The sequence below is a fragment of the Primulina huaijiensis genome, chromosome 2 (assembly GCF_012295235.1).
Source record: "Primulina huaijiensis isolate GDHJ02 chromosome 2, ASM1229523v2, whole genome shotgun sequence".
NCBI lineage: Eukaryota > Viridiplantae > Streptophyta > Magnoliopsida > Lamiales > Gesneriaceae > Primulina > Primulina huaijiensis.
The window spans coordinates 29,559,310-29,571,200 of NC_133307.1; the positions used below are offsets into that span (position 1 = coordinate 29,559,310).

At 33.4% G+C, this 11,891-nt stretch overlaps 2 protein-coding genes across 2 annotated transcripts; one reads left to right on the forward strand and one right to left on the reverse strand.

Moving 5' to 3' along the window:
* Positions 1-1,496: 1,496 nt before the first annotated feature.
* LOC140971444 (pre-mRNA cleavage factor Im 25 kDa subunit 1-like) lies at positions 1,497-4,167 on the reverse strand. Its single transcript, XM_073433717.1, has 7 exons — positions 3,810-4,167; positions 3,643-3,688; positions 2,632-2,725; positions 2,450-2,523; positions 2,287-2,373; positions 2,090-2,200; positions 1,497-1,841 (listed from the first exon to the last, which is right to left on the reverse strand). The coding sequence occupies exons 1-7, from the start codon at positions 3,980-3,982 to the stop codon at positions 1,770-1,772; spliced, it is 657 nt and encodes a 218-aa protein (XP_073289818.1). The 5' UTR covers positions 3,983-4,167; the 3' UTR covers positions 1,497-1,769.
* Positions 4,168-7,430: 3,263 nt separating this feature from the next.
* LOC140971445 (WD repeat-containing protein VIP3) lies at positions 7,431-10,704 on the forward strand. The gene is made up of 2 exons (XM_073433718.1): positions 7,431-7,860; positions 9,888-10,704. Exons 1-2 carry the CDS (start codon positions 7,522-7,524, stop codon positions 10,518-10,520), a joined length of 972 nt encoding a protein of 323 aa, XP_073289819.1. The 5' UTR covers positions 7,431-7,521; the 3' UTR covers positions 10,521-10,704.
* The last annotated feature ends 1,187 nt before the right edge of the window (positions 10,705-11,891 follow it).

The following is an 11,891-nucleotide window of genomic DNA, read 5'->3' on the forward strand; positions in this document are numbered from 1 at the left end:
CACCTGCCCTGCCAAAATTTCTCTCGAGAATACAACAGAATCATCGGAGAAAATGTTGATAATCGCAGTGCAGTGCTGGTCTACAACAAGCAAGTTATCAAACAATATTTTGCAGTGGCTTTAAGCTTGCAAGAATCCCCTCGGATGTCCAGGAAAAACAAAAAATTACCTGAATGTGTCGGGCAAAATCAAGTATATCATAAACGATTGGGGTAAAGTATATCCAGCTACTTTTAGTTCTAGACTAGATATTAAGATCTCCCTTTTCTACCTTCTATAGACAAGAGTAGGATAATTTTTTCAGTTATGGAAATATTTTATTTGATTTTAGCATTAAATCATTGTGATTGATAATATTTATTTATTTTTCCTACTTTTTAATAAATATTTGTTGATCATCCAAACAATAGCAGGTGTTTTTGAAGCTGAAATACTTCATTTCAAGGATTTATTTTTCTGGTACTAAATTTGAAATGTTATCCTACTTTGAAGGATTGCTAAATTCTTTAATCCTTATTATATATTGAACACTGTCTATTATAAATAGCTAGTTTAATTTGTTTTAAAATTAATGTTAAAAATAATTGAAATATTTCATTTTTTTTAAAAAAAAATAAGATTAAAAATCGATCGTGTAATCCAACCAAAATCAAACCGTGTGTGTGTGTGTGTGTGTAACACAGAATTATCATTACACGCCTGCAAACAATTATTTAGCAGTGAAATCTCATCATAATCTGATTTTCAACTAATTTTGGGTTATAATAGAATCTCATGACGCGGTCCACATGAAATTCATATGGTCTTTAATTGCATATGTAGCCAGCATGAAGTGCTTAACATTCAACCAAACAATACGAGTTTTTACACAACATTGCAGGAGACATTTACAAATGCCAACTTCAACAGACAAAACCTCAAAGATATGCCTATTCATAAAGAATCTTCTGCAGAAGAAACCAGTTTTTCTTCTTCATGGCATTTAATATATTGCGATCGTGAAATATGGCAAAGTTTCTGGAATTCATAATCAATGTGTTGGTTTCTGCAGCAATTCAGGTATAATAACATGAAATTCAAGTATGCTAAGGTTCATATCTTCTGTTACACGATATTCCGAGCTTCAAAGTGTCGTATAGAACTGTGGCACACTAGCAGATAAAGCCTACTGTGAAAAAAATTTAATTATAACAAATAAAATACCACAGTTTTATGAGGCAAACCTCGGCTTCAAAATGCAGATATGACATTTCTCAAACTAAATTCAACAATCGCATCAAAAACTTTCCTCTTTCCATAGCAGGAATGATTTGAACCTCGAATTGCTTGAGCTGATGCAAAAATTGATCAAGCTGGCCTTTGGTAAACAGAAGAATATCAAAGTTCGCTGATGCTTTAGACGGCTTCCTTTACCTGAAACTTTCAATCAGATAGGCTTTTAAGTATATAAAAGAATTAAGCACTCCAACTTCCTCTTTGGATGGATCGCTTGGAAGTATTTCCAACTTTAATTTCTATATATGAAACAAACTATGCCTTATTTAAAAACACAAAAATATCATCACTGTATATAAGGAACATCCACATATGGATAACCATACAACTTTTTAAACAAACCCATCAGTAGAAAAACATATATTGATAGTGTTCTCGTCTCAAAAACCACTAAAATATCTGAAACAGCCTGTCCTTGAATTAGCATCCAGGGCTGTTCTATGATGACGGCTGCATGCTTACCACACCAACACAATGGCGAAGAACTAACACATTCACTGTTCTATAATGTTGAATGAGAGTTTGGACAGCAGCTGGGGGACACCAGATATAACTGATCCATATGTCTACAGAATACAACAATTGGGACAAGTTATTTCCTAGTTAATTGCAAAAGTTTCAAGAACACCCAGAAAACATAAGTATCTGGTTTGCAGTGAGCTGCATTTTGATCACAAAAGGGCGAGGGTATAAACATTGATACCATGTTTCCAGCAGCAAAAAGTTTTATTTTTTCCTTTTAAATCACAATAAGATTAGCTCCAAATTCAATGTGGCTGCATTGATTGCTTCTGTGACTGCAATTAAGTCATACCTCCTCGTTGTTATGAAGTTGGCACAATGGAACAGCAAGAAGTTTGAAGTTCCTTGGTACGATGAATCTCCGACTTGCTGGAAGCTTGACAAGAAAAAGTTTGTGGCACTCCTGAAAAGATAAGCATTAGACCATCAAGAGTCAAGAGCTTCTGGCAGCCATCAAAGTGTGAAAGACTAATATGTCGAGAAACTCACCTTAGGTTTTTTTGTACTCGCCGGCAAATATGGATAAAGAAGTGATTCAAAGTTAGGCCTCCACCAAATTCCAAGACATTCTCCAATCTAGAAATCCACAAAAAGAAGTGTTGAGCAAATTAAAGTAATCAAACCATTATTGGAAGATTGTGATTCTATATACCTCCCATTCAGGACCCCGACCATCTTCACCAACTGATAAGTTGCTTGAAAGCTTGCGTTTTAAGCCATCAATATCTGCAGCCGAAAACAAATTTTTAAGTCCTGAACCTTGCCTAGGATTTCTATCCAATTACCAAGTCTAGGAGCTCAGTTCAACCAATGACTCCCAAAATTGAGATTTACCAGATTCACCCACACGTAAGCGACCTCCAGGAAGTTTGAATGTGGAGTTTTGTACTTGAAGCAACAAGACATGCGGGTGTTTAAACAATTCAACCTGTAATTAGAACTACTGATAATTCAGGGATGGAAAGCGATCTCAAAAGTCATATGCAGTCCATATCTCATGCAAAAGTTCATGGATGTAAAACAAACTATATATCTGAGAGTCCGCGAGTTCGGACTAAGTATGGATAGTTGTACCAAAACGAATGAATCAACTATATCACACCAGATAATAGGATTTAAATCACTGAATCAACTCATAGAAACTAGAAAGATAAGCTGGAGAAGTACATTTGACACCTACTCATATCAGCATCAATAACATCATTACAGAATATAGCTTGATATTATGCTGGATGTTAAGCATTGTTATTCCAAATGTCATTTGTCTACCTACTAATTTCTAGCTCCCGCAGCATATTGATAGACTATAAGTCCAGAGAATTGTTCAAAACAGGAACTAGTACCAAAGTTCAAACACCAACATGACATACATTTACATACAGTACTATAAAGTAATGAGATTTAATTTCCACTCTTCATACCACAACAACGCTAATACCATGAATGCGGCGAAATAATGAACACCCTCAAGATATGGCAGTTATCAGTCTGCTGAGTCAAACACATTCAAAGAGAAGCAACAAAAACAAAATAGTTATTGAATCCAATAACGGTAGCACTCAATTTTACTTTATTTTGTCAACAAGGACATTAATTCTTAGTAAAATGTTATTATTTGCAAGTCGATCATGGACAAATTTATCCAACAGAAAATATAAATTTCGACTACATTTTACTCAACAATCAAGACGATTACCATTCAAATCACTTCTATATCATTATGGGGCACTATACTACGTATATCGCATCACCATTTATTCCGCAGGAAACTAACGACGCCCACAAGAAATTCAGAGTCCTAACATGGTGTAATAAAACAACACAAAGAAAAGAGAGAATACTGACCACAAGCACCGCAGACACGCATTTCCTCATTCCATACGCATCGTAGCTGATTCCAAATCAAATCGCAAATTCAATAACTTTCCAAAAAAAAAAACTCACATAAAAAAACACCCAAAATTAACAAGAGAAACACTCTCCCGTCATAAAATCAATAAACTCGTACATACTTAGCTTTCATACGCAAAACCCGTTCAGCCACCGTCTCGTTCGTCAACGAGACGGCCTCTCTGGAGCCGAAGTAGTAACAGCTCAGGGGGTAAATATCCAGCTCGTCAGTATCACTATGATCAGCACTCTGGTGGGAGTTACCATTCTCCAAAACCACAGTTTGATTAGCCATTTGCAACGATTCCGATGAATCTGAAATACGCTACTGCAACAGTGAAAGAGAATAAGCGAAGGTGGTAGAGGGACAGGGAGAAGTGGGGAATGGGAATACTGTAATATTTCGGAAAAAGCAGCGGAGTGGGAAAGCCACGTGGCTGTACTGGAGAGAAATGGAGGCTGATAATGGCGGCACGAATATAATAATAGCATAAAGAATAAATAAAGGGAGATAGTGTATTGCCAGAGCCAATTTCTTAATGGCAGACCAAGTGTAATCAATTTGACATATTTGCCCCCAAAAAACGTGTATACGCAGGATCGTGTTTGGTTAACGTCATAAAATAACAAGTTATTTTTATACATATTAAACTAATATTATAATATATAAGTCTAATTAGTATAAAATCCATTGGATTTAAAAATATTGTAAAAACAGTCGATGTCTTATCTTTTGAACAATATCAATTCAAAAAATTATTAGATTAATAACTGCCTATTTTTTTAAAAATCATGAGTTTAAATTGCATGTATTTAAAGTTGTAGCTATCCACACTATGCACGTGTGGTTACCATGAATCATGTGCGTTAACAAATAAATTAGTTTTCGAATCAGATTTAACATGGTCTCGAGTTTTACAAAATAAATCTTTATATTAGATATATCAACTCATTTCATTCTGTGTTTTTTTATTATGACATGAAACTGAACATGATTGTCTTTTTAAGAATTAAATCATATTTTTTGTACAAAAATTATCGATATTATTGTATTTTTTAAAAATTTTATTTACAAAACTACATATCTTTTTCAATATTTTCTGTAAAATTATAATCGATTTCATCAGTAAAATTCTAAATAAAGCACAATAGATCATGATTTTTTAACGATATCATATGAACAAATATTTATGATGCGATAAAACTAATGAACCCGACAAATTCCTCACCAATTTGCTAGCGCCAAGGATTGGCAGCGGCCAGAATAATAACGAGATCCTTCCAGGCGCGTTTACTACAATTTATGGGGGTCAAAGCTGTAGAATTTAATAAGAAAAATTGGAATGTGTAAAATATTATATTTTACCGAATCTCATTAACTAAATCAATTTTTCAGAAATACAAAACACAAAACATACATAAATAAATGGCAAAAACTTGTGAGAGACGGTCTCACAGGTCGTATTTGTGATATGGGTATTTTATTTGGGTCATCCATGAAAAAGTATTAATTTTTATGCTAAGAGTATTACTTTTTGTTGTGAATATGGATATGGTTGACCCGTCTTACAGATTAGGATCTGTGAGACGTGAGACCCACTCTAAATAAATATGTTTGAAACTTGAAAAATATATATTTAAATGTATCTACACAATATAAGTAGATCTACCCCCTAACCCACACAACCAGCATAAAAAATATAAAGAGTTAAAAAAAAATACATCCTAGTTAAATAATTAATTAATTATTATGATATTTTGGTGTGCACATTTATTTCTTTATAATAATTTCAATTTTGACTGAGAGACATTCTTTAATTTGAAGTCCAGCAATCGGACCTTACTAGAAAGATTTTTATTTTTATTTTCCACGTGTAAAATTAGTTTTTTTCTTTATTTATTGTGATGAAATAAATGGATTCGGAAATGTTATGTTTATTTATTTATTTGAAGCTAGGTATAAAAAATTTGACTTTAAAGGTACCCTCTACACTTATACATGAAAACATTAGTAAAAATAAAAAATAAAAAATAAAAATAAAAATAAAATAGCGAGGATGATCTAAACTTAAAATTGAGAATATTATATTATCTATTTAAAATGATATATTTACTAAGACGATATACGGTTTTGTTATGTTGCACTACTATCGTGTATATTTATGTGAGCACCGATAATGTGATGAAACATATAAAATTTATAAATTCAATAAGTGGTACCTTATCGATATTCAGATAAATGTGTACGATGAATGTATACATATACATTGGTCTACAAAGATCTCCTCGAAATTTCACGATATCTATCTTGAATTTGGGAAGTCTATCTAAAACAACCAACCAATTATAATTTCATATTCAGGAAGATACGGGAATTTCGACAAACGAAGTAATAATTCGAGTTATTCACTGTTATTTATTTCATATTATACTCGAAATATCATTTATCCAGATGGAAGTGCAAAACTAAGTTTGAAATTGATTTGATTGTTTTTGCATGAATGTCCTACATTTTTTACAAGTCAAATTTATGTATATATCTCTATTCATCCAAAAAGGTTTCATATCTACGAGTTTTTACTCGTTTCTTTATTGCATGAAATTGTTCGTAGGAGGGGGATGTGAAGAGTAGAAAATGAAGCAAATCTTAAAAGTCGGAATTCGGTTCTAATGAAATATATTCAAGCTTGATTTTGATTTGAAACTCGAAAATTTTAATACATTTGCTTGAATCAAGTTTTGAATCAAGGCTCGAGTTCGATTTCATCTCGAAATATTCGAATATGTTCGCGATCTATTCGAAATATATTTATTAAATAAATATTAAAATTTTATCGAATCTCGTGACAACGCAAATTAGCAAACAAAATAATTTGGACTTGAGTTTTATTCGAAAAAAACTCAAACAAATTCAAGTTTGATTTTGATTTGATGATTTCAAATATTAATCAAACATTTTATCCACGGTCTACATTCCTCCTCACTCCAATTGTTCGGAAGACAAGTATGTGAGTCAGACTGATGGTGTCGATGAATCACAAATATCACACATGCTTATACCTGAAAATTTTGTAAGATAGCTGGACCAACTAATAGGTCGAAGCATTATGTCTGCGAACGTCAAATGACTTTATAACTAATGCATTTGTCGTTATTTCTTCGCTACTTTTATATCAAATTTGTGTCATTTTAATGTGATTTGATTGACATTTATGACGCAACAATATATGTGAAACAGGTTATCTAAAACAGTTTTGCAGTGGAGCCCTTATGTTATGCCGCCATGTAGTTCGAATCATTGGACGTAAATGATATTAGGAAATACAATTTTGAGTGTTTATTATTATTTTTTTAATGATATTATGAAATACAATTTTGAGTGTTTGTCATTTTTTTTTTAGTCCAGTATGATAAATCATATGAGATAATTCATGTGTGATAGACTCGAACAAAATAATATTGTTAAGAAGAATTGAACACGTAATCATTTGTACGTACAATCATATGTTCCATCAAATCGAATATGCAAGAACAAAATTAGCCCTATATTATTCTTACAAATCAAATACAAATCATCTATTACAATGGACAAAATATGAAAACACAGCTTATTATTCCTTGTTATTTTTAATCTCTAATTACTTTGCCAATTTAACCAAATATTTTTTTTGTAATTATTTACCAATTTTTATTTCAGATATTGTCCAATTATTTCAGTAATCTCTCTCAAAAGAAAAGGCAAACTGATAGTAATAATACGGAAGTCCGAGTCAAAATTTAGTCATATACGATTCACTATTCACACCTGACCTAGGGTTTTACGCTACCATATCCATGAAACTAGCGCCACTCAGCTCCGTCCAGAATGCCCACGACGACTCCCTGTGGACGGCGGCATGGGTTCCGGCGACTGAAGATTCGGCGGCGCTTCTACTGACGGGGTCGCTGGACGAGACGGTGAGGCTGTGGAATCCGGAAGGCCCTGAGAAGCTGCTGACGAATACCGGGCACTGCCTCGGAGTCGTTTCTGTGGCGGCTCACCCGTCCGGCAGAATTGCGGCATCCGCCTCCATCGACAGCTTTATTCGAGTCTTCGATGTCGCCACCAACAATACTATAGCCACTCTCGAGGCTCCCCCATCTGAAGTCTGGCAACTGAAGTTCAATCCCCAGGTATCTATTTCTAGTACTAAAAGCTCGTGTGGTGGTGAATTTTGTTTAGCATGAGCTCATGTGCCGATGATGGTTTGAATCCATGTGAATCAAGGGATCAAATTGGTATTGAAATTTGGTGTTGAGGTCGTTATCCTTTTGAAGACTTTTGTGTGCTAGACTAAAGATTCCGTTTGTTTATATTGTTGTTCCATTTTAACTGAGTAGATTTAAAAATTAAACTCAATGGGAAAACGAGTTAAAAGGAACTATGACTGAAATGAAGTCTGAAAACCCCTTGCATCTGAGACTCGTCCAAATAAATTTTGAACGAACGTGCGCTTGTTGTCATTTTAGTTTGCCACCAGCTACATGTGCTGGAATCACCAGCTACATGTGCTGGAAAACACGGGTCATGTTAGTCAAATATTGGAGACTAGAAAAAACAGAAAAAAAATTGTTGCTTATGGAGATCATTGGCTGAAAACCGTATGTTTAAAAAACATAGCTCAACTTTCAAGGAAAATCTGAGTGATTTTGTTATGAAACCACCAGATTAAAATAACAGGACAACAGTCGTTGAACAATCCAAATAGAATGAAGATGCCAAATGTGAGCTAGATCGTTATTTTGGGACTTCTTTAACTTGAATTTAATACCTGAATTATCATAATTACGAGTATTCACCACACGTGGAAGGTGTAACGAGATTTTTGCATTAATGTAATAGCTTAGGACTTTATTCTACTTCACTTTTTGCTATTTCTTACTTTTGTTTTCCCCTCCTAGGAATAAGACTACCTGGTGATAAGGTATTTCTTCCATTCTAAAAATCAGTTGTACAAATTTTAACGAAATTCGTGGAAATTTCTATAGTGGTTATATTTTGTTGAAGTTCCCAAATATGCTCCAAGTTAGTAGAAGTTAAAGTTTATCTTACTATTAATTGCTGATGTCAATTCAATCTTCTGGAGATTGCTTTGACTATATGCTAAAATCTGTAGGTTTCATTTGTCTGTAGTTTATGTTTCCTGAATTTATGGCTCTTCTGTTATACATTGAAAAGAATTATGTTACGAATCATGAAGGTTTGCAACTTGCCATGTTCCTGTTCCGCATGATATGTTTGAACCATGACGTGTCTTGGGCATTCAACAAGTATTCCAGACTGCCACATTTCTAACTTGTTTTGAGAGTTCCTGAACATCAACCGTTGTTTGCTATCATTTAATTTTAGAATTTCTCTCAGTGCGTGGTAGAAGTGTCACTCAATATTCTTTCTTTCTTCTTTGTTCTAACTTGTTTTGAGTCTCCTCAACATGTGTTGTTTGCAAAATAACCGATGATTGCATTTACTTGCTGTTGGAATTCGTCTCAAGATTTGATAGAAATGTTATCATTCGAAATTCCTTCTTCTTTTTTCATTTTGGGAATGAAGGAAATTAACATTAGCAAATTATGGAAATTTATACTCTGTTGATCATGTACATGAGTTGGATAAGTTTTTCATGCCTACGTTCAACTTAGATTCTAAGTTTGGAGCATAGATCACAAAGTTTCCGATTCTTGTTGATGCCACATATTTCAGTTACAAATGCACCCATTTTAGGTTCATTTTAGGTTTGTTTTGACAAGGGTTTGTACATGTCTACGTATTTGTCAATCAATTTAAGGTTAAGCAATCTAAATTTCATTGTTTACTTTTAGATAAATTAGATCTGGAAGTTCTTCCAGTGCCATTATACATATTGCTTTGCAGTGAGATGTTTTTGGTCATAATTTTTTTGTATAATACTTAGGAGCATTCTTCAACGGTCATTCCGGCTGGCTGCTTTGATGTGCATGATTTATGAAATTCAAATTCTCCTCATGGCACATATACTCTTTTCCAGGCAATTTGATGATTGGTATTGTGTAGCTCGGAGAGTGAAATCCTATGATTCTGTCGAACTTCGTCGACTTTTGATTGAAACTCCCGATCAACCGTGAAATGCAATAATGTTACTAGCTCCTTTATGACTAAGCAAAAACTATTTATTCTTTTTCAGGGCACAACGCTAGCAGCTGCTGGAGGTGGTAGTGCTTCAGTGAAGCTTTGGGATACTGCAGAATGGCAGTTAATTGCTACATTATCAGTTCCTCGACCAGAAGGCTTGAAACCCTCCGAGAAAAGTGGCAATAAGAAGTTTACCCTCTCGGTGGCATGGAGCCCTGATGGTAGACAAATCGCTTGTGGCTCAATGGATGGCACCATCTCTGTTTTTGATGTGGCTCGTGCAAAATTCTTACACCACTTAGAAGGCCATTGCATGCCAGTTCGCAGTCTGGTGTACTCATCAGCACCTCTTGATTCGAGAGTTCTCTTCTCCGCCTCAGACGATGGCCACATTCACGTTTATGATGCTGAGGCAAAAAGTTTGATTACATCGATGTCAGGGCACTCTAGTTGGGTTCTGAGTGTCGACGTGTCCCCAGATGGAGTGGCAATTGCTACAGGATCGAGTGACAAAACCGTACGGCTCTGGGATCTCAAAATGAGAGCAGCTACCCAGATATTAACCAGCCACACCGACCAGGTATGGGCCGTGGCATTTGGACCACCTTCGCGGACAGATGTAAGATCTTGTCTCCTCGCGAGTGTGTCTGATGACAAAAGTTTATCCTTCTATAAATATTCTTGAGTTTGTCAATTTAAATTAAAGGTTAGCAAAAGCAGTGGATAGCAAACTTATGGGTAAACTTCTGACCTGCTTTATGGACTGTCCTGATTTGTGTTGCGCAATGTCCATACTAAAACTACATTATTTACTTGGTTTTATCACTGACCATATTGGCAAATTTTGGTGCAATTTTTTTGAGATGATTTTACTGCCATTTTAGTGTGAGATAGTTTGATTTTGTTTTCAATTATCCTACACTAGGCTCTTGATAAGTGTCAAATTGGTATTTCCAGATTAATATATACTTGTTGAGAATCGAATGGCTATATTTTATGATTTTTATTTCAATTTTTTATTTTTATTGCGTGACTCGAAAGAAAACCTCATTAGCTAGCTACCCTTTATGCTAATTATTATTATTATTATTATTATTGGTATTATGATATTTTTTTTATTTAAAACCCAGTATCTTTATTTTAATTAATATTAATATTGGAGAAGAAACTTTATTGTTGATAACTTGCTAGTATACAAAATTACGTGAGGCTTGTTCAAGATCAAATGACGATTTCACCCTTCGTACATAAATTATTATACAGAAGTCTGATGAAAATTATTTACGTTCTTTTCAATTTTAAGATAATATCTAATTTTGTTACGAATAAATTATTTAATGTAAAAAAATTATTGTATATGCATATATCGGGTGTCAAGATGTATTGATGTATATATGAAAAGGCCACACCCTAATGATTTTTAGTTGATATTCAAAATCAATATAGTTCACAATTTTAAAAAGTTGACAAATTAAAATTTTAAAATTTGAGTCACGAGCGTTCATATGAACCTATAATAAATGTACAAAATTGCCAAAACTAATTTTTAAATTCAAATTTATTTTAGTTTTAAAAAGAATGCTAGGATAATTTCAAAACTTTATTATATGAAATCATTTTTTGTTATTATCAATACTGATAAAATTATAAAAAAAACTGAACTTAAAATTCCAAACGTTAGATTTCAATACTAAATTAAGCTTAACCGAGACAAGGAAATAAACGTAAACTCTTAAATGCTATTCTATTACAATGTTTTAAACTTTTCTTAGAAAATTAATTTCGCTCCACGAATCTGATAAAAAAATTCTTTTTATGAAATTATAAAATAATTATCTTAATAATGTTGTAAAAAAGTAAAAATTTACGGTAAAAAGTAAAAATCTCAAAATTATCACACTACACACTTTATAATATTTTTCTCTCAACTCAATTGTGATTTTCTTCACAAATGAGAGATCTATTTATAGAAAATTTTTACAAATAATCCAAAAATAAATTACATCATTACCTACATCATCACACACAAATTTCAATATTCAACACCTAATTTTAC

Excerpts from the sequence above, each read along its gene's own strand:
- LOC140971444 (XM_073433717.1), bottom strand. The coding sequence starts at position 3,982 with ATGGCTAATCAAACTGTGGTTTTGGAGAATGGTAACTCCCACCAGAGT. Across the intron at positions 2,726-3,642 it reads GCGTGTCTGCGGTGCTTGTG|GTTGAATTGTTTAAACACCC; the intron begins GTCAGTATTCTC and ends TTCTAATTACAG. Across the intron at positions 2,374-2,449 it reads GTCGGGGTCCTGAATGGGAG|ATTGGAGAATGTCTTGGAAT; the intron begins GTATATAGAATC and ends GTGGATTTCTAG.
- LOC140971445 (XM_073433718.1), top strand. The coding sequence starts at position 7,522 with ATGAAACTAGCGCCACTCAGCTCCGTCCAGAATGCCCACGACGACTCC. Across the intron at positions 7,861-9,887 it reads AACTGAAGTTCAATCCCCAG|GGCACAACGCTAGCAGCTGC; the intron begins GTATCTATTTCT and ends ATTCTTTTTCAG.